This window comes from Trachurus japonicus, chromosome 8 (genome assembly GCF_045865225.1).
Source record: "Trachurus japonicus isolate A0001 chromosome 8, Traja_1.0".
In the NCBI taxonomy this organism is placed as follows: Eukaryota; Metazoa; Chordata; class Actinopteri; order Carangiformes; family Carangidae; genus Trachurus; species Trachurus japonicus.
The window spans coordinates 7622944-7645194 of NC_140914.1; the positions used below are offsets into that span (position 1 = coordinate 7622944).

At 41.3% G+C, this 22251-nt stretch overlaps 3 protein-coding genes across 3 annotated transcripts in view; 1 reads left to right on the forward strand and 2 right to left on the reverse strand.

The window, feature by feature from the left end:
• Positions 1–2775: 2775 nt before the first annotated feature.
• LOC146982515 (uncharacterized) lies at positions 2776–5885 on the reverse strand. The gene is made up of 4 exons (XM_085783522.1): positions 5685–5885; positions 4578–5147; positions 4377–4496; positions 2776–3875 (listed from the first exon to the last, which is right to left on the reverse strand). The coding sequence occupies exons 1-4, from the start codon at positions 5693–5695 to the stop codon at positions 2912–2914; spliced, it is 1665 nt and encodes a 554-aa protein (XP_085639648.1). The 5' UTR covers positions 5696–5885; the 3' UTR covers positions 2776–2911.
• A 593-nt stretch (positions 5886–6478) lies between these two features.
• On the reverse strand, positions 6479–10054 carry LOC146982516 (uncharacterized). Its single transcript, XM_085783516.1, has 4 exons — positions 9856–10054; positions 8431–9024; positions 8228–8347; positions 6479–7937 (listed from the first exon to the last, which is right to left on the reverse strand). Exons 1-4 carry the CDS (start codon positions 9918–9920, stop codon positions 6908–6910), a joined length of 1809 nt encoding a protein of 602 aa, XP_085639642.1. The 5' UTR covers positions 9921–10054; the 3' UTR covers positions 6479–6907.
• Positions 10055–15613: 5559 nt separating this feature from the next.
• The window catches only part of cacng2a (calcium channel, voltage-dependent, gamma subunit 2a), a 93139-nt gene continuing 86501 nt past the window's right edge, over positions 15614–22251 (forward strand). The window contains exons 1-3 of the mRNA XM_085783515.1: positions 15614–15717; positions 20078–20628; positions 20672–21968. Of these exons, the coding sequence (XP_085639641.1) occupies positions 21743–21968 (226 nt within the window). The 5' untranslated portion in view covers positions 15614–15717; positions 20078–20628; positions 20672–21742. The remainder of the gene's footprint in view (positions 15718–20077; positions 20629–20671; positions 21969–22251) is intronic.

The window sequence follows — 22251 nt, forward strand, 5'->3', positions numbered from 1 at the left end:
CTGTTCATGCTCTCAAGTGTCATGGGGATCAACCAGTGAAGTTGGTAGGACAGGACCACAGGATCACACCGGTTTCAACACTCCTTCATCAGTCTTCATCCATCCCTGCCCCTCATCATAGGGTTTTGGTTTTTCCAGAATAGGTTCATCAGCTCGCTAGTACAAGGCGACGCGGTAGTTCACACGTCAGGCATGTGGCTTCAGAGCAGAGTGGCATGGAGGAAGGTGAGCCAGGTCAACCTTAGACTTGCAAGTGAGTTTCCTGTCCTCCCCCACCATGTTGCGTAGCAACTTGGCATGGACAACATCCACTGAAGACTCACAACTCTGTCCAGACATCAGACAGGTGAATTGCTCCAACTGCCTCAGCATCTCAGGCTTGACACTCTAGCAGTCACTGAGTTGTCTGAATACGTGAAATCAGGGATTCTTCTTCAAGGGCGCGCCTGTCGTCTTTTTAAAATCGCCTGTTTGGTTTTTGGTCATTTTCTCCAAAACCACCGGCCCGATTTCAACCAAACCTTCCGCGTTGGACTCCCCTCGGACCCCCAGATGATATATCCGAGTTTGGAGAAATTTTAATTTTTGGTCAAAAAAAAAAAATGCAAGCCGCGCACCTGTCGTCTTTTTAAAATCGCCTGTTTGGGTTTTGGTCTTTTTCTCCAAAACCACCGGCCCGATTTCAACCAAACCTTCTGCGTTGGACTCCCCTCGGACCCCCAGATGATATATCCGAGTTTAGAGAAATTTGAAGAAATTTTAATTTTTGGTCCAAAAAAAAAAAAACGTAAGCCGCGCGCCTGTCGTCTTTTTAAAATCGCCTGTTTGGTTTTTGGTCATTTTCTCCAAAACCACCGGCCCGATTTCAACCAAACCTTCTGCGTTGGACTCCCCTCGGACCCCCAGATGATATATCCGAGTTTGGAGAAATTTGAAGAAATTTTAATTTTTGGTCAAAAAAAAAAAAAAACGTAAGCCGCGCGCCTGTCGTCTTTTTAAGATGTTTTTAAACACAGCCCCACACACACACACGATAAACCAGACTGACAGAGGATGTCCACGCACAAACACAGGCATCACACTCACACAGACAGACACACACAGACACTCACACACAGTCACACATGCACACATACACAAACAAACAAACACACAAACACAACACTGTTCCACACAGTAAAATGTAAGCAGTTAGTTGAGTCGCCATGGTAACTTCTGAGGGCAGGCTGCCAATCAATCAGATCATTAGGGAGAGAGGAGTTCTGTGGCTTTCTGCACATGTACACGCAGACAGAGAGACCGTCAGACACACACACACACACACACAGGTTTTCAGCTCACATTCATCAACCTCTCAATTATTTTATACTTTTGATGTAAACATCTCCAACAATTTATATTTTTCTCATGAATTTAAGTTCAGACGTTTAGTCTTTCCAACTCTATTAATAGTAGTACAATTACAGGTGGAGCCTGGGACATAGGACGCAGCTTTTAACATCTATCTATCTATCTATCTATCTATCTATCTATCTATCTATCTATCTATCTATCTATCTATCTATCTATCTATCTATAAACCCTTTGTCTCTTTTTTTCTCTCTTTTTCTTTCTTTCTTTTACTCCTTCATTTGTATTTTACATAACTTCTTTCTATCTTTCCCTCCCTATCCATCCATCCATCTACCTCTTTCTATCTATCATCCCCCTCTCTCTTTTTCTTCTTTCTTTCTTTCACCCCATTTCTTTTTACTTCTTTGTTTCTTTCTGTTTTTCTTTCTACTCCTTTTCTCTTTCTATGTTTCTACCCCATTTCTTTCTTTCTTTCTACTGCTCTCTGTATATCTCTCTCTTTCATTTATCCACCCCAATATCATTCCTTCTTTCTTACTACTCCTCTGTCTCTTTCATTCATTCTCTATTCTCTTTATGTTCTATTATTCTGTTTTTCTTACCTTTTTCTTTCTCTATCAACCCTTCTCTCTGTGTCTTCTTTCTTTCTGTCCTTTTGTTCTTTCTTTCTTTCTCCATCTACCCTTCCCATTTTCTTTCTTTCCTTCTGTCCTTTTCTTCTTTCTTTCTTTCTTTCTTTCTTTCTTTGTTTCTTTCTTCAGCTCATTCAGCATTGTTTCAACAATTTCTTCAGCTCATTCAGCATTGCTTTCAGCATTCACACCATTTCCATTCTTGGAAATGTTTTTTCTAGTTTGATGTTGTTCTTCCTCAATCTCTACTTAGTAATAGTTTCTTATCTTGGGAAATTACCATTTAAATTACAAGTAAAAGTATGTGAAGAAGTGATTCAAAGAAATGATTCAGACAAACAGAATCAAGTGTGAGGTCTGCTACTGTATGTACGGTGGCCCTGAGAGCTGAAAACACTCCAACTTCAGAAAAAAAACATGCAAAGACACAAAGATCTCACAACACAACAGAAGTGCTTAAGTGGGAAACAAAAGAGTGACATCTTTACTTTTGTATGCAGTTGTGCAGGAAAATAGTGTAATTATACATATTGTAGCAGTTTTCACCTTATACATCATGGCGCCAGTCAGAGTCAAAGTCTGACAAACTATAAAGTAAATAGGGAGATCAACAAGGTGATAGACCCAGAACCAGATATAAACCTTTGCACAAAATATACGTATATATATAGATTTTTTTTTTATCAGGCAGTAAACTTGAAACTCTAGAATTAACATATTCATTTTATTTTTCACTTACATTGATTATCGAATTAAATGTGATCATGATAAAATAATGATAATAAAAAACATACCATTCATCAAATGCATTAATTAACCTGGTTAAATATCAGGACAGCCAAAGCAGTTAAACACAGAGATGATTATGATTATTTTATAGAAAGAGGACGTGACACCTGATCATAATCCCAGAACCTGCTAAAACACTACTGTACAACACAACTGTCGCTTTCTGGCACTTTCTCATCCACCTCATCAGCTGCAGTTTCCTCTTCTGCGTCTTCTTCTTTCTTCATATCCAGCTCTGAATAAAATGGTGTCTCCAGGAGAGCTTTGTTTCTCTCTGATGTCTGCAGGCCCTCACACAGAGAGCCGTGGATCTTCTGCCATGAATCTATCTCTGAGCTCCACAGAGCAGATCTGGCTCTGATGAACTGTGAGATTTTGGTCTCGCTGCCTTTGGCCAGACTGATGCTGTCTTTACAGATGAAGAAGATATCCATGCCAATGAAAAGAGCATTGACTGCAACAAACCCCACCCTGGCCGTCTTGGAGAGAGCGAGAGACCCTTTAGCTGCTGCCTGGCCGATATCTGGGATGTCTGCAGCTGCCTTACCAGCCCCCCTTCCCAATGATTTAGCAGCAGAGGCACCAACACCAGCAACAGCCCCAGCTTTACTAAGAGCATTGCTGACACCCACAAACACATCAGTATTATCTGATTCCATTTTGTGGACTGCTTGACGGATCACTTCCTCCAGACAATTTTGGAGAACCTGCACATCTTCCATAAAGAACTTGAGGACTTTATTGGCTTTCTTTTGTTGTGTAGCGTTCACCCCAAGCTCTGTGGCTGTGGTGACAACACTGTTGATTCCACTGGCAATGCCCATTCCCGCCCCTGTTATAGTCAGACCCAAAGACAGACCTGCTGTGAAAGGAATTAATGCCAAACCAATAATGGAAAGCACACCTCCAACTGCCCCCACTGAGCTTCCTGTCACACTGGAGATCTTTGACCCTTTACTCATCTTGTCGAGCTGAACAGCACACTCCTCCAGCTCCTTCAGAAACTGAAGCATCCGGGGCTGTCGCTCCTCAAACTCGCTGATGAAGGTAGAACAAGATTCCTCCTGAAACATCAAAACTGTCCGGAAGTGTTGGTTCATCCTGATGAAGAAAAGTAGATGAAATTAAGTTGGGCTTGAAAATGTTACCTCAATGGTGGATTTGCTAAATGTTCCTGGAGACATTAAAATTTACATGGTCAAGATTAAGTTCATAGAGTAAGCATAAAGAACACAGGTGCAAAGGCACCTGAAACAGCATGGAGCATTGACAAGGTTGTAATCTCTTCAGAGCAGTGGAAGGTTACCTGGAACAACATCCTGTGGATAGACTACTACGAGCATTATATTTTTGATATATTTTGATTGATAAATTGCCCATAGTGTGTGAATGCGAGCGAGTACATTGTCTCTATGTGGCCCTGTCATAGACATAGGCCTGTCACCTGCCCTTACCCTACGTCAACTATGATTGGCTCCAGCCCCCTGCAACCCCACACAGATTACGAGTTTTATATACTAATCACAGAAATGAGTGACAAATACAAAAATACACACATTTAAGGACAAATGATAAAAAAGATACACACAAGGCAACACTTACCTGATTTTATCCAGCTGATTGACGTGGTTAAGCATCCTTGGTATGTTGTCCTCAGACACGTCCACATCAAGGTCAACTTGAGTTTCAATAGTCGTCTGCAGGCAAAAGTCACCAAAGAAGCTGTAAAAGAGATTTAGATTTACTGTCTACACACTTAAATCACTTCCTGTCATTTAATTTGTTCATAAACTGTCTGTTCACCTCTTTCCCAACTCCTGGCAGATTATCTGGGTGGTCTCTATGTATATGTCCAACTGATTCGACAGCACCTCCACATTCTGAAGTTTGGGAAGGAAGAAGACTTGTGCATCTCTTTTAAAACTGAGGAGGAGAGGGCAGATCATTCGTGCAGCAGCGATGACGATCTGCACATGTTCAGACTTGATGCCAGTAAGGTGTAACACATGGTTCTCCATGAACACATGAGGTGAGGTGACTGCCAGCTTCTCCACTGCATCCAAGAAGCAGTTTAGCTCCTCCAGGCCTCTCAGAGTGTCTTTCAACACGACAGCAAGCTCCTTTCCAGGGTCTGTAGGTCTGCTGTCTGCATCCAACTCGGTCTCTTTACTCTTCATATATTCTTTAAAGGCCTGAACTTCATCCCCCGACTGTTTGGACTTGTCAGCCCTGTTTTTAATGTACATCATCATTTTTCGTTCGGTCTCCCTCATGCTCACCCATTCAGAGATCTTCTCACAGAAACCTCTCACTGAGTTAATGTAGCTGAGGGTATCAGCAATGTAGTGGCACAAAGCCTCCTGCAGCTCCTTTCTGTAAGACAAAGCATCAACATGATTGTGGGACTTTGAAATAATTCTGCTTTTAGTTTTTTCCTTGTATTTAAATACTTTAGCAGATGTAACACAATAAAAGTCAAAGTCATCAGAGCAAAAGTGAAACAGAAATCTAGTCTAGTCTTATTTCAGCTGGTCCAGTTATTATGAAACAACACTATTGAATCGACAAGTTGTACTTTCATTCCTGGCTTTATGAATCACTCTTAGTCAATGCCTTAAGGAATACTTCATATATTTTAGCCTTAACATACTTGGTGAACACAGGCACAGGTACCTATGCAAAACACCTTAAACAATTAAAACCTTGTTCACATGTTAAAACATGTAAAGTCGGTCAATCACAACACGATTTAATTTAACCTTATCAGACTCAAACTGTATTACAACAAGTTGGAAAAGAGATCAGATCATTTTGCCACACTGTATGGTAATGTACGTGAATATTCTGACACTGTCTTTGTCCAGGTTTGTTTCACATTCCATTTAGAAATAGCTTAGAGTCAAACTTTACCTTCCAGGCATTTTCTCCTCTCCGTGTTAAGTCTTTAGTTTGCGATCAAGGCCAAAGATGAAATAAAAACAGAACAAGCTCAGAGAACACCTGCGTAGTGTTCTGTACTTGCTTGCTGACTGAAAAATCAACACAAACTCATCAGAGGTTACATAATTTCATGTTTTCTTTCTCTTCATCAAGTTGAACCACATTCCTGCTCCACACCCCTCTGAAGAAGATAACACCCTTTGGGCATGAATCAAGTTTATTCTATCTATTTATCTATCTATCTATGTATCAGTCTATCTATCTATCAAAAGCAACAACTTCCTCGTCACATGTATTAGTATGAATAGTGGAATCGTTTACAATTCGTCACAGATTTGGGGTTACAGTTTTTGGTTTGGTTTGGTATACTTTGCTGCGTTGCTGTTTGTTTTGGGTTATTCTTTCTTCTTCTTCTTTTTAAGACACTTGAAATGTTGGTGTCGCAGATCTAAGTGTCAGTCACACATTGAAATAAAAGGACTGAAATGAAAGGCCTGTTTGCTTTAACTTTGTCCACCCTTGTTGATCCTGGCTGGAGAATTATATAGCTGTTTGTTTTCTATACAAGATGCAACTTCTCTTTGTAAAATGGAGATGTTTTTCTGCAGAAAGATCCGAAGGGGAGAAGAACCAGGCGTGAAGTCCATGATGTACGGTGGCCCTGAGAAGTCAGTGCACTGAAACTCAACACATGCAAGGACGTTACCAGGCTAAGAATTTAAAAAAATTCATGACAAAAAATCACAACACAAACCAAGTGTTTTGGGGACACAGAATAATGACATATTTACTTTTCTTTATTAAACTGCGCAATAAAAATGTGTAAAATTATATTGTACCAAATAATTAGATGGACTATGCTTACCAGTGGACAGACTGTACTTGAAACTCTTGAGTGGGAAAAGTAATTTTATTTTTCACTTACAATCATTATCAGGTAAAGTGCGATTTGAAACATGGTGGTCATGGTCATGGTCATGGTCATGATAAAACTATAACATTGTGTCCAAATATTTTCATTAACCTGGTTTAAAATGAGGATTAATGTGGCTAATTAGCAAACGATAACGATTAAAAGATACATGTTGATGATGTTTGATGCAGTAAATGGTACTCAAAGATGATTATAAGTTCATTTATATTATATAAAATGGATCTGACATTTGATCATAGTCCCAGATCCTGCTAGATCACTACTGTACAACACAACGCTGTTCTTTCTTTTTCACTTTCTCATTCCCCTCATCGGCTACAGTTTCCTGTTCTGGAACTTCTTCGAGTTTCTTCACACCAAGCTCTGGATAAAATGGTGTCTCTAGGAGAGCCTCATTTTTCTCTGATTTCTGCAGGCCTTCAGACAGAGAGTTGTGGATCTTCTGCCATGAGTCCATCTCTGACTTCCACAGAGCAGATCTGGCTCTGATGAACTGTGAGACCTCAGTCTCGCTGCCTTTGGCCAGACTGATGCTGTCTTTACAGATGAAGAAGATGTCCATGCCCAGGAAAAGAGCGTTGACTGCGATCAGACCCGCCCTGGCCGACTTTGAGAGAGCGAGAGGCCCTTTGACTGCTGCCTGGCCGATATCTGGGATGTCTGCAGCTGCCTTGGGAACGTTACGTAATGCTTTACCTTCCTGGGCCACCACCTTACCAACACCTGAAATCACCTCCTCATTTCGCAACAACTTAACAGCAGAAGCAGCATCAACAAGTGCATCTATGTTTTTTCCAACTACACCAGCTTTACAGAGCACCTTGCCGACTCCTATAGCCACATCCATCTCTCTGGCCTCGGCCTTGGCCACTTCCTCCAGACAATCTTGGAGAACCTGCACATGGTCCATTAAGACCTTGAAGACTTCACTGGCTTTCTTTTGTTGTGTGACATTTACCCCGACCTCTGTGGCTGTGGTGACAGCACTGTTGACTCCACTGGTGATCCCAAGCCCTACCCCTGTCATGGTCAGACCCAGAGACACTCCTGCTGTTACAGGAATTAACGCCAAACCAATGATGGAAAGCACACCTCCAATTGCCCCCACTGAGCTTCCTGCCACACTGGAGATCTTTGATCCTTTATTCATCCTGTCAAGTTGAACAGCACACTCCTCAAGTTCCTTCAGACACTGAAGCATCTGGGGCTGTCGCTTGTCAAACTCATTGATGAAGCCAGAACAGGATTCCTCCTGAAACAGAAAAACTGTCCGGAAGGGTTGGTTCATCCTGATGAAGAAAAAAATTGTAAAGTTAAGAATAAATGATAAAACAAATTTTACATTCAAGCATTTGAAGCACAGATTATACCTATCCTATCAATCCATGTAGTTGTTGACAGACTGTTGCAAGCATGAACAACACAAACGGGTCTGAGACTGAATTTCTTTGATTGTGACCTTCATTTAGAGGAGGAATGTCGAAGAAAACAAACAAAAAATCTTTGCACTCATTTCTGATGCTGTCTATTTCAGGACTTCTGGGCCCAAAAAGACATTCATAAATCAGGCAACACTTACCTGATATTATCGAGCTGATTGATGTGGTAAAGCATCCTCTGTATGTCGTCTTCAGACACGTTCACATCGAGGACAACCTGAGTTTCCACAGTTGACTTCAGGCAAAAGTCACTCATAAAGCTGTTAAAGAAATTTTGTTTTACTGTCTACAGTTTATTGTGTAAAATGAGCATTTTATTTTTGTTAATGAAAAGTAAGCTTACCTTTTTTCAAACTTGTGGCAGATTATCTGGGTGGTTTCTATGTATCTGTTCAACTGATACGACAGCACCTCTGCATTCTGAAGCTTGGGAAGGAAGAAGACTTGTGCGTCTCTTTTAAACTCGAGGAGGAGAGGGCAGATCATTCGTGCAGCAGCGATGATGACTTGAACATGATTAAAACTGACGCCATCGGGCAGGCGTAACACCTGGTTCTCCGTGAACACATGAAATGAGGTGACGGCCAGCTTCTCCACTGCATCCAGGAAGCAGTCGAGCTTCTCCAGGCCTCCCAGAGTGTCCTTCACCACAGCAGCTAGTTCCTCTGTGAGCTCTGCACGCCGGCTGTCTGCAGTCACCTGGGTCACCTTGCTCTTCATGTATTCAACAAAGGCCTTCCCTTTGCTCTGTGACTTGGTAACATGAGCAATGTCCAGGTCGATGTTGTCAGCCCTGGTTTTAATGTCCATCATCATGTGTAGCTCTGTCTCCCTCATGAGCGCCCATTTAGAGATCTTCTCACAGAAACCTCTCACCGAGTCGATGTAGATGAAGGTATCTGTGATGTAGCGGCAAAAAGCCTCCTGTAGCTCCTTTCTGTAAGACAAAGCAACGACTGGTTTAGAGCTTAAAAACACACAAACAAGACAGAAAAAACTATGCAAAAGCCACAACATTATAAGATACACAATATATGAAATATATGAAAAACAAATTGCTGAGGAAATACTTGAGACAGTCAGAATTGCCATTGACATTTAAATGAGCTTGTCTTCTGAAATGATGGGACGTAGCTGCAGTTTTTCTTGATGTCTGACAAAAACTTAGTGTACTCAGTTTAAATAACTATTTTTGGAGTTGCACAGTTTGACCACACGATGTCACCAGAGCACACATGATTAGCTACACACTGTGTGATTCATTTCAAAGTGAAGTTACAGTATGTGGCCTTTGCTTATAAGATCTGCTATCCATTTCTGCTGTCCTCTAAGTAAAGGTTCTAATACAACAGTTTTTTGTTCTTTGACATTATCACATTGATACCTAATTTTTCATCAAACTGTTCGTAAAGGTTCAGATGAGCAAGTCTAACTTCTGTAATTAGGACATGTGTGACAGTGCTTTAGGTGTCACCAAAGATTCACAAGATAAATAACAATGAGATAATGGCTTACAACTTAATTTTAAAAAAGAAGGGGAAAAAAAGAACAAGCCCATGAGGTTCAGGGATGTGATCGTGAACTCAACACTCAAGATTCAGATTTATTCACAATAACTTGTTGTTTGGATTAAACACTCTGTTGTGCATTGAGGTTTCATATCTGTCTACTCATGTGCGCACTTTTCTCTGACCTCATGTGCCCTTTCCTGTTTACAGGTTTTTCTCTTGTCCTGAACATTAAAAAACTATGTAAACTGAGACTTTACCTGGCAGCAGACATTTTCCCCTCTCGGTGTGAAGTCTTCACTTCTTTACTGGATCCTGTCCGCATCTTCAGCACTGACGATATGAAATCAGAAGAGGTTTGGGGATCGATTCTTCACCGTGTTGCAGATCACGCACTTGCCTTTTAAATCCGTAATTTGCCGAGACATCACCGCTTCATAAACAACTTCCACGGCTGTTGCTCAGTTTCGTTTTCCTTTCTCCACACCAGCGACCAAATCCACGCCCACTCCCACACCTGATCCGCTGCAGGTTCAGGTCAGTAGCCTCCAGTATTTAGTGAAGCGGAGTTTTTATCGCAATAACTGTGTCCAAAGTTGAGGAAGCTCCGAAGCGGGACCCTGGGCGGCGGCGGCACTGCGTCTGTTATCGGCAATAACTTCCTGATGCTGCCTTCAGGGACCGTCCGTCATCTCAGTGTTATAATGTAATATTTCATCAACACAAACTGAACCAAACTGGATCAGAACTTTGTCTGAAGGGGATTGTTAATGGTGATCAACACATAAAACTGTAGGACAGAAAACACGCAGTGAATTAAAAATGTCCACGTAATGTGATTGTAATTTTAACTTCTTTGTATTTTACCCAACCTCCCACCTTCTCACCAAAATACCAGACTTTTAAATGTAATTGTAAATTCAACTCCTTTGCATTTCAAATAGTACCTGAGACACCCAACCTCTCACTTTCTCATCAATACTCAAACCCTTTTGTATTTTAAATTGTGTTGATTAGACCTCTTAATCACCCTCCAGGATGTCAGTACCGATACCTGTGAAAGACAAGAGTGTGACATCCTGAGTAGGGGGCTGACCCCACAGCAAACAAAAGATGTAAACACACCCAAGGGGTGGGCTTTTCCTCTAGTATAAATGTTCAGATTTCCTGAAGATCAGGGTCTCTCTTCATTTTGAACCGCTTGCATGTTGATTGACCTTTTCTTTGCAAAGAAAATAAAACTTTGTCGGCCAGCTGCAAGAAGTCTCTATTTCATTCTTCACCAAAGCAGAAAAATTTCCACGACAGTAACTAAAAACATTTCTCACTTTAAGCATTAACTTTGTTGTCACTGTGAGATACTGTAGCCTATCTACCTGTATTGTATCACTGTAGATAAGCAAATAAGAGCGCTGACAAATAGCGATGTTTATGAATCCAGAGATGCCAGACAAGAAGAAAAATGTGTTTATCAGTTTCATCAAGACAAAGTGTTCATGAAGGAGGTTCACAATAACATCTATCAACAGGGTTTGTACTTGTATCTCTTTGACTGAAGTGTTGTAGGGAAAGAAATACTAACATTATAAGTTCAGTTTTATCCATTCAAAAGAAACTTTACCAACACGCCTTCAGGTTGCTCTCATTATTTTGAGGATAGGCCTATTATTATTGGCATTGATGTCTCTGTTGTTGTTCTTCCTTACTTAAACTAAGGCTAGGCTCTCTTAATAAGGCACTGTGATAATGTTGGACAACTAAACTTTTTTTTGCTCTTTTCAGTACAATCTGACTTACAGAAACACTGCGAGGAGCTGGTTGAAGTCTGTATTAGTGCAATGCAGCGAGCAGTGCTCAGACCTCTACATAGGGGAAACCAAACAGCCCCTCCACCGACGCATGGCACAACATAGAAGAGCCACTTGAAGGAGAAAGGTCATTCTTTTGAGGACTCCAATGTCCTTGTTTTGGACAGGGAGGACAGATGGTTTGAGAGAGGAGTGAAGGAAGCCATCTATGTCCACCTAGAGAAACCTTCTCTAAATAGAGATGGGGGCCTAAGACACAATCTATCTGCCACCTACAATGCTGTCTTGGGAGTTTAAACCCCATACACACCTGGAGACATGTGACTCCTAGTCACATGACCCCCCTCCAGTTTCAGGGGTGTGGTCATGTGACTCGAGTCTCGGGGGGTGTGATCATGTGACTTTGGTTTCACTAGAAACTAATCACAGGACCACCCCCTCTGGGTTTAAATACCTGGGTTTCTGGCATTAGTCTCAGAACTGAAGAAGCCTCTTGGATGAGGGGTGAAACATCTTCAAGCAAGAAAAGAAGTCCAGTTCCTTTTTACTACAACTCCACAAGTATTAGTGCTGTAGGGTTTAACACCCACTCAGGCTGCTCATATGTGAGGGTAGGGTCAGGGCTGGGGGTCGACCTTTATCATAGGGCACATCGAGGTCAACAGGTCAGACTGTGACACAACAAAGTTTGTTTTGGTACAACAACACGCAACAACAGTGTGTTTTTGCATATTTGTGTGTTATCTAGAGTTGGTTTCACTGAGATGACTCAGACTGGTCTGTGGAGTTAGACCTGTCTTCATATTACCCATAGATGAGTCTGATTCAAATAAGACTATCTCTCAAGAAAATAAAAACTGACTCATTTGCCCAGAGGCTAACTCAGGCCCTAAGACCAGTGTTACTGTGGCAACAACAAAAAACAGGAAAATGTGGCTCATAACGTGTGGTTTACTGACGCTGTTATGGAGAGACAGGAAAAAGAGGAGAAAAGAAACTCACATGCTGGCTCCTCCCAGACGCCCAGCTGATAACAATGTGGCTTTCACTGACGGCGTGGAGTAAACAAAATTCCCTTAAAGGAACAACACAGTATATTCACTGCAGAACAAAACAAGCCATTCTTCAGTTTTAATGAAAAGATGACTTCATAAAGCTCAGTGGAGAAATACTGTTGAGTACTTATGAAAAAATGAAAATACTCTTGTCCTGCATTCAGGATTTTACTGACGTAAAAGCATAAAAGTACAATCAGCAAAGGGTAAAGTATGAAACACAGACAAGTAGGTTGGTCAGTCAAAAAGATCCCTTTAAGTGTGTATGTCTGTGAAGTTGTTAAGTGCTGAAATTGAGGGCAATGGGACTTTTCCCTTTTCACGTGCTGAGTCAACCTACAATTGGATTAATTTAAAATCTAATTTAATCTTTATAATCTGGAAAATGTCAGGGCAGAAAGCGATGTGCTGCTGATGCTGTAGGTGAAATAAAATCTTCTTTCAGAAAACATGAAGGGACTCAAAATGGCTTGTTAAAGTGAATGTTTTGGGGATGTTGAGAATGTTAAATGTGAGAGGAGAGACACGATGCCAGGATTACAAAAACAAATTTGCGCTTTTTTGTGAATAAAAGACCTTAAATGAAAATAATGTTTTTTTAATGAAAAGGAAAAAAAGGTCCCATCTGACAGTCCACTGTAGACAAGGTGGGGATGTGTGTGTGTGTGTGTGTGTGTGTGTTGGCAGTGCAGGGACATTCACGTCAAAGCGCTCACTCAGCTGCACTCGGCTCAGCGCAGACACCCGGGGATCAGGGGGGAAACGCTGCTGACATGGCAGTGTCCTCACACACACAGGACGGCAGCACAACATCGGCAGAACACGCAGCAGCACACAGCTGCAGGGTAATCAAGTACATCTACTCAAGTATACTGCACTTGAGTACAACCCGAGTATTTTATATTTTCTGCTCTATACGGCCACATTTCGTGGGGAAATATTGTCTTTTTTTTTTTTTTTTACTTAATATGCTGCTTTGTACTGTAAATTCATATTACAGTGTCTTACAGTTGGTAAAATGAAGTCCCTCTTTTTCTGCAGCTCTCAGTTAATCTCACGTCCCAGGATCAGCACACTGACCTAGAACCACACTGTCAAGCTGCATCACAGTTAGGATCACTGCTGTCCTACTAATAAACTTCCTTATTGCATTCATTATATCTTACACACAGCTGCTGTTTACTTCAACTGCCTTCCCCAATTCCCATGACATAATTAACAATACACCTAAGAAGGTAGTGAATGTGTAATTACATTCACTATGCATGCCTCAAGTTCTTACCCACATCACTTCTTCTCTTCAGTCCACCTGGGAATGAGTCTTTTTGCAGCCTGAACCGTCCAAACCTCCAGCGTCCTCTGCGTCCAACAGAGACAAAAAGAGACATCATGTTTGTCCACGATTGAGAAGCTGTGGTCAATGAATGAATTTTGTGTGAAAGCACAGTGAGTGCTAATGTTTTATGGAAATAGCCTGATTCAAAGTTAATGAAGAGCACACATGGCTGTAAGCTGCAGCCTTTAAAAAACCCAAAACATTTAGCCTGTGCATCATTAAAAACATCAAATCTAACCCCTTTCCCACTATTAACTGAGTGATCTACACTGCATGCCTGGAGGGAAGAAGTGTTTTTAACCCTGGAGAGCCGAGGGCCCATGGGTGCATCTCCACCCAGAGATTAATCAGGTTCAATTACTGCGGATAGAAACAAACGTTCAAAGTGCGACCATCGTTAAGAGAGCCTCTGTTTTTTTTTTCCTACTCTAGAGCACAATTTACGTGAAGCGCTCCCTGAGCCAATGCTCGTGGGGCGCTCTAACAAGGCCCTGATTAAGGCTGGATTTGCAGCTTGCTGAGTTAATGTCAGATTGGCATAAAGAGTTCACGTGGGACCAGTGTTGGTGCAGGCCTGGGACTTGATTTGCGCATCCTCCTCGCCTGTCAGGGATAATTGTTTAACGAAAGCGAAGGGTGTCCCAAATCCTGGCAGAGAGGGAGAATCAGAGAGGTCTTTAGTCAGAGCTCAAGGTCTCTCTTCAGGGAAAAGTGTTGGATCTGTGAAAGAGCCTCCGCTTTAATGAGAATATATACAGTATTTTCCTGGTTTAATAATATCAGTATAGCCAATTTTGTATGGCATGTAAATACACACTTCTGGGGTGTATTAGATGATATAAACTTCTTCTCAGATTAAAATCAATGTGTGTTAATCTAGCAGCCAAAGACCCATTTATTTTACCGGTACCATCATAGCCTATAGGAGTTGGTAAACTAAAAACAGCTATAACACAAGGTGTGGATTGGCCATCTATCAGGTCACTATTTCTAAATCAAGCATAAAGTTGCTGTGTAACTGCTGATTATGCAAATAAATAATTTTGTCGTGATGGTGATGATCTATTTTATTTATTTTTATTCATTAGTTTATTTCATAGGGACAGTGCACCACTAATCAACAGAGTTAAAAGAAAAACTGTAAGTGGGCCAGAGTTAGCCAACAAGGCTAGTTTTCGTCCGTTGTCCCTGGCCAGATGTTAAAGGCAACCTAAAAGCCAAAAAAAAAAAGGGGCAACAATTAAGTACTTTCAAGACACAACTTACATAACAATCTACCTAGTAAAAGCTCATAATAACAAGTAAAACAAGTAAGAAGTCTGACATACAGCATAACAAAAGCTCATGGCATGCAGACATAACATGCAGACAAGGAGAAGAAGAGCGAGAGAAACCAAGAGAAGAAAGCACAGCTAGAAACACATGCAAGTAGCACACAGAGCTAAGACATTAGCACACACAATATGACATTACAAGGCAGGACATGAAATGGCAGGCATTAGGCAAGAAAACCAAAGCTAACAAACAGGCAAATAAACAGGAAAAAAAAACAAAAACAAAAACAGGACAAGCATTGAGAAACACCACAAGTATCAAATTTGGATTCAAACAAACAAATAAAAGTCTCAGTTTTAAAACAACTGTAGTAGGCTACGGTGTGAATTTTAAATTAATTCAAGCATTTACTTTATTTATTCAGGTCAAGGGGGCGTGGCCACGTGAACGACAGGTCGCACGACGTCACGTCACGTCAACTCAAATCACGTTCACTTTGGCCTACCTGTAACTTGGTCGCTTCTGTTGTGTTTATTTTCATTGGAGGATGCTAACGTGTTTTGTTTACCGGACAATATAGCTGTTATGGCTTCTGTGATTAACAAGACAAGGAAACGTAAAAAACAGTCCTTGCTCCTGCTTTCTGAGGTGAGTGAAATCCTAGGATTACACACAAATTAAAAAGTATGAAAAATATCTGCGCTCAACTCACCTGGCTTGTTAGCTTAGCTCCCCAACCAGCTAATTAACCGTGTTGTGACTGTGCCATGGACTGCGCTCTCGATGCTAACGGGAATGTCGGTTCCCCGAAGAGTAGACCAAAAAGAGATGCCAAGATGGCGACGGGCGGGAAATTTTCATAACATATGGGTGACGTCATAGGAGTGGTTCATCTTTTACACATAACCTCTGGGTTTAGGTTGTGTAGCTAGTTAGTAGTTCACCGTATATAGAGGAACTGACAACATTCACCACATTTATCTTTTTAAATGTTAGACTGGTGAGTCCCAAATGTTCCCAAATATACTACTTTGTTCTTGAACCAAGTCCCACAAACTGAACAGTTATCGCCACAGTGGTATCAGGTGAAGGCAGACACATAAATCAGACTCAGTGTAGAAAACTTTAAAATACTCTCTGCTGCTCTTGCACCAAATTTTACACTACTTTTTTCCGAAGTAAATAGGAAAAAATATATAACCTTAAAGCATGGGTGGAAGTTTCATGCCAGTTAGTGTGCAGGAAACATACAAAAATCATAGGAGCAACTATGAGGGGGCATAGAGAGGGAAGCATTTTTGTTTTGATGTTACCAAGATCTAGATTGAAATAATTAATAGCCTACACTTAAATTTTTCATCTGTAAATGCTTGTCTGCGAGTCTTACCAAAATAAGAGAAGTTGGCAGAATTGTGTTTTATCTCAACCAGTGGGTGTAACAGAATCACTGAGGTTGTAACCTGTGTGGTTTTTACACAAAATGTGCAGACTGTGTGAAAGCTAAAGGTTTATCTGCAGGACTTTTACATTTTACCACTTTATTAAGACCACACAATGACTAACAACAAAAATATAAATATCAACAAAAGACAGTAGACTCGATATAGAATCTGAATTGTTCTCTTGTAGTTCATATGTGATAGTAGAGAGAGAGATTAAGTAGCCTAATTTTCCTCTTCTGTGTCTTGGTAGAGCTGATCTTATAATAACCACATCAATTTATGACTGGGAGCTTTTTATATGTTCTTGGATCAGCGGGGTGTTGCCTTGTGTAATGATCTGTGGGTACTCTGTCTCAATCTGCTTAAATTCTCAGATTTATGTACTTTTTAATCAAAGGTGTCGGTGCTGTTCTGGGTGGATGCAGTTCACTTTAACCCCTGTGTACCATCAAAGTATAAAGAGCAAACTGCACCGTAAATATGCTGATAAACAAAAACTGAACTTTAATACTTGACGTTTTACTGTCCCTAGTCTCCCTGGGAAACTTTTTACTTTACTACACTGATATTAGTGTGATTCTTACTATTTTTTAAACAATACTTCACATTGAAAACAAATCACACGATGCGTTTTGTTATATAGAAAGAGTAATTAAAGGAAAAGTACTTAATTATCTGTTGCATTACAATGAATTTGAATGTCAAGAATATTGATCACTTTCTTGATATTTTAATTTTGATTTAAAAGACATGTAGATGACATATTTTACAGGAAATGTTTTACAAATTCAAAATAAAATGCGTAGAAAATGTAAACGAGAACATACTGTATAAGTGCTTGATACACGCTTCAACATGCTGCTGATCTGCATCTCAGGGATGATAAATGCTGAACTCAGAGCAGCAGAAATCAGCCGTACAAACAACACGTCTGAGTATCTGACATGTGGCCCTGAGGCCCGGCAGAAACATGATGATGACGTTTTTCACAAGGAGATGTCCAACCTGCACAGGCACTCTCTGTTTTCTCTGACGCTGTACTGTTACATGAGCAGCTCAACGACATTTCTTTTATTCCCATCGTCAGAACTGAAAACGGGGTCTTGGCCCAGAAAACCAAAATGTCATACACCGACAAAATGTAATGCTGATGCAGGCGAAACTGGACGATGACAATCTGAATTTTACAGTCCGCTCAGGAGCTATTTTATCATATGCATTTTTGAATATAGGAGCAGCTGTCACTCTGCATGGTAACTTAATGAACACATTAGGTCTGTTACCTGTGCTGTTTCCTGTGTGGGTCATAAAAGCGTAAAGTCATTTCAAGCAGTTGTTTCAGCAGCTTACAGTGAAACGAAACAGACTGCCTCTAGTAGTCTGTTTAGGTTTTATATGATGCAGTTCATTACAGTCGTGATCACAAATTTGCAAATAAACCTTAATAGCAATTTAATAACTCGGTTTTCATTTTTGCATTACAGGCTGTACTTCTTTTTAATCAGAAAGATTGTATTCCACTATAATGTTTATTTAACAATTCAAGAATACATTCTAGTTAATTAGTAAAGCAGATTTGTGTCTATGCTGTTTATACATTTAGATAATCTAATGATATAATGCATAATAGTATAACAGTTAAAGTGGCAATTATTTTTCCTGTACAGAGCACTTTATATGATGCTGCAGAGTGCTCAGACATATGGATCCAGGACTTGTTCTTGTAATGTGGTATTAATGCTGCCACTTGTGATAGTCAGGTGATCACTGGAACATGTTTTTCCAGCTGCAGTCATTCATCCTGTTCATTTCAGAGTTTCCAGAGTTTGTCTGAAGTGAACATTAGATACTGCAGTGAAGCCTGAATTGATCAAATTATATCACTCTGACCTTCTCGTGCTACTTCAGGACAATTTATAGATTGTTAGAAAGATCCATGTCTCCTGATCTTCTCATATCTTCATGCTGCTGTTGACACCGAGTTGATCCAGACTTATGGTGAAGAAAACAAACTTTTTTTTTTTTTTTTACAATGTTTGTGCATATGTAACTGTGGCTCAATATTTCTTTCAATAGTCAATCTGACCATCTGGACTCAACATTTCAAAGGAGACCATGGTGTGACCGTAATCTTAACGACTCGTGGAGAAAAGTAACATTCATTTTTTTATTTTTTGGTGGGTACACAAAAAAGTTAGGCATTTTTTTTCCTTCGGTTTGTCCAGACAGTGTTTACATGCTTGTCTGTTGTGTACAGATAACAATATTTACTTTTCAAGGTGCTGGCTGAAGCCCCGGGTACATGTGTACTTTGGATTTCACCTGCATTTATTGAAAGCATGTTATGAAATGATCTCTTGATGTCCATGGTGATCAGGTGCAGGAAAAAAAAAACCTTTTAAATGATGACTATAATGGTTTATGGACTGATTTATACTGTAGGCTGTAGGACATTCCTTCTTCTTTCAACACTGTTGTGAAGTAATAATAAGGAAAGGGGGGCAAAGGTTGGCTTGACTTTTTTATTAGTTGTGATGAAGACATTTGAACAGCAGGGGGCGACAAACTCCACATCGGCAGAGCAGAGCTGGAGGGAGCTGTCCTTTCAGCACCACACACACAAACACACACACACATAGACACGCTAATTACACAGGAGTCCTTTTTATTCTTTATTTTAATAGTTTAACTCAACATTGTGTCCTGGTTGTTGATGTTTATTCAAAACCGTAATCAGTCTAGTGAGTCTGTGTGCAAGCCTCTTCCCCGGTGCTGCCGAGTGTCATTCATAACATTTAATCGGAGCATGATGATGATGACACCATATCTGCCTTTAAAGCTGCAAGATGCATCCTCAAATCGCAGCTATTGATTACAAGAGAGGTAGAGAAAGAGAGATAGAGATAGAGAGAGAGAGAGGTGAAGCCCCAGGTCGGACAATCAGTGAGATTACTCCAGGGGAGAGAGAGAGCAGCGGGGACGGGAGGCGATCGAGAGGCTGCTGCAACAATTGGATCGGACAATAATAAGCCATAAATGCATAAATCTCAAGCCTGTGTGCACAAATGCAATTCAGTAATCCTCCATCTATGAAGAACGAGTGAGACAGCGAAGGTGAGAGAGAAAGAGAGACAGAGGGAGAGAGAGAGAGTCCACCATCGCAACACCCCCTCCTTCCGCCCCCTCCACTCACAGAAACGGAATTAAAAAATCTTTAATATCTTTCCAGCAACGAGCCTCCATTGCTGCAGCGCGGAGCACACACACACAGGAACACACATCCACCGTGGGCCTTTTAAAACGTCGCCGGTAAGAAGAAGAGGAGGAAGAAGAAGAAGATAAACTTGCCTGCAGAATTCAGAGCAGCTTCTTTACACTGACATTATCCGGGGGGGAAAAAGAGAGAAGAGAGGAGCAGAGCGGCCAACCTGAATGTCTTGAATCTACAAACCGCCGCTGACACTGACATCGTGACAACACCAGCTCTGTCTGTCTGTGGATCTGTGCAACTGTGCAAGTCCTGATTGTGTAATATCTTTTTTTTTTCCTTTCCCCTTCCTGCAAAGCGGCCAAACCTGCAGCCGAGAGCGCACGGAGAGAAAGAAGCAGCAGCAGCAGCAGCAGCAGCATCAGAAGAACAAGAAGAAGCAGAAGCAGAAGAGGAGGAGGAGGAGGAGGGGAAAAACTGGAGGATTGCAACATTCATCAGAATTTATTTTTCTTCCTATTACATGGCGCAAGGGCTAAACAAACGGGACCGTCCTGGGTGTGATACTGCCACGGTGAATTTGGATATCCAAGCAGCAGCAGCAGCAGCAGCAGCAGCAGCTTCCTCCTCCTCCATCCACGGAAGAACAAGCATCCTCGGCTGCAGCGGCTGCGGCGGCGCCCACACCGACTCCTCGTCCTCCTCCTGCCGGCTCTATGTCGAGTGATGGTCGGCTTGCCTTGCTGGATGCTCCCCGCTCTCTCCGGATCGTCGACGACCGAACCTCCACTGACCGCAGACCCACATTTTCGGCGGAAACCTACCCAGAGCTATAGGGCTACATATGGAAACTGGGGATCAAAATTTTAGGAAAAAGGAAAATCTGAGCGGTTAATTTCATTTGTTTTTGTTTTTTTGTTCGGTTTTTTATTATTATTATTATTATTATTAGGTTTTTATCGGTTTCTATCTTCTTTCTTGTTTCTGTGTGTGCTTCTTTAAAAGCCTGCTAATTAATTAATCTATTCGTTGAGCCTTGATTTCCTCATGCCATCGGGTTGATTTGTGAGAAGCCAGCGTTAATATTTTCCCTTAAACCCTCACAATAGGTCGTTATAAAACACTCCGGGGATTGGACAGGACTTGAATCCGTCCATTTGTTTACTCTCTTCTGCTCCCTCTAATATGATAGATTTCCCCGCTGTCCTCCGTTTCCCTCCCCAGTTTATTATCATTATCTCCTTGCTTTATCCCCTTTTTGACTAACACAAACCATTAGAATAATAATATTAACAACAATAGTCTCTAGGATATAGCTATAATTCTGATTTCTTACTAGTAATGTTATAGCCTCTGACTAAAGTAACTGTAACTCATTGTAACAGACATATTGAACTGTTGTACTGTAAGCCTGCCATTACTCTTACACCAACCCCCCCTCCAGTCCCCCAACCATCTCTTTGCTCCATTTGAGCTCATGTTAATTTAGCTCTTGCTGTAACCTTTACAAGTCCAGAAACAGGTTGCTTTTTTGCAGCTCTGTGGAGAATAAACCTCAGTTTGGTTTATTTCACGTCCATTTTTAGGCTCAGCTCTGCCATCCTAGGTTTTAGGACATAATAAATCCTTTATAGCTCAGTGTTATTATTCTCATTTGTAGCTTTATTTTTCACGTTTGCTGCAAGTGGCTGTAGTAGCTACATCTGCAGCTGCAGGCCTGTTGAAGAGCTATCATCCTCTGCAAAACCCGATTCTTCTTCTCATCGGGGTGTAAAAGTAAGAACAACCAGAGAGGGAGAGACACTCGTGCCTCTTCCTCTCTCCCCACACCAAAAAAACCTCGTCTCAATTTTTCTCTTGTTGTGGTCCTCACCCAAACGCAACCATAAGGTTCCTACCGCATCCTCCGCCTCCTTCCCTCTCCTTCCGCTCGAGTATATCCCGTTTTTTCGGTTTGGTTTGGTCCCGAAAATTTTCAAATATTTACTTCCTGTACATCAAGAGGAAAGGGGGTCCCCCTTTCATGGAATGCGGAAACATGGGTCTGTTCGACCGCGGAGTCCAGATGCTGCTGACCACGGTGGGAGCCTTCGCGGCCTTCAGCCTCATGACCATCGCGGTCGGCACAGACTACTGGCTGTACTCCCGCGGCGTCTGCAGGAGCAAGTCCATGAGCGAGAACGAGACCAGCAAGAAGAACGAGGAGGTGATGACCCACTCGGGGCTGTGGAGGACGTGCTGCTTGGAAGGTAAGAGGAAAAAAGTGCTCAACAAAGTTTCCCAGCGGGGTGTCATCTGTGGTGTTGTGGAGCTGTGTTCTTGGCACAGTTCACATTTTATTACTGAATTTCCAGCCATTCTGCACTTAAAAAAAAAAAAAATCTGCTATTACAGGTCCTTAATGCCTGTGTTTCCACATATGAGATGCACAACACAGTGAGATGAAAACTGATGTTTTATGGCCAGAATAGCAACCAGTGCTGACATGAGCTTATTGCATTTACACCCGTAAATTTCCAGAAACACATAGTT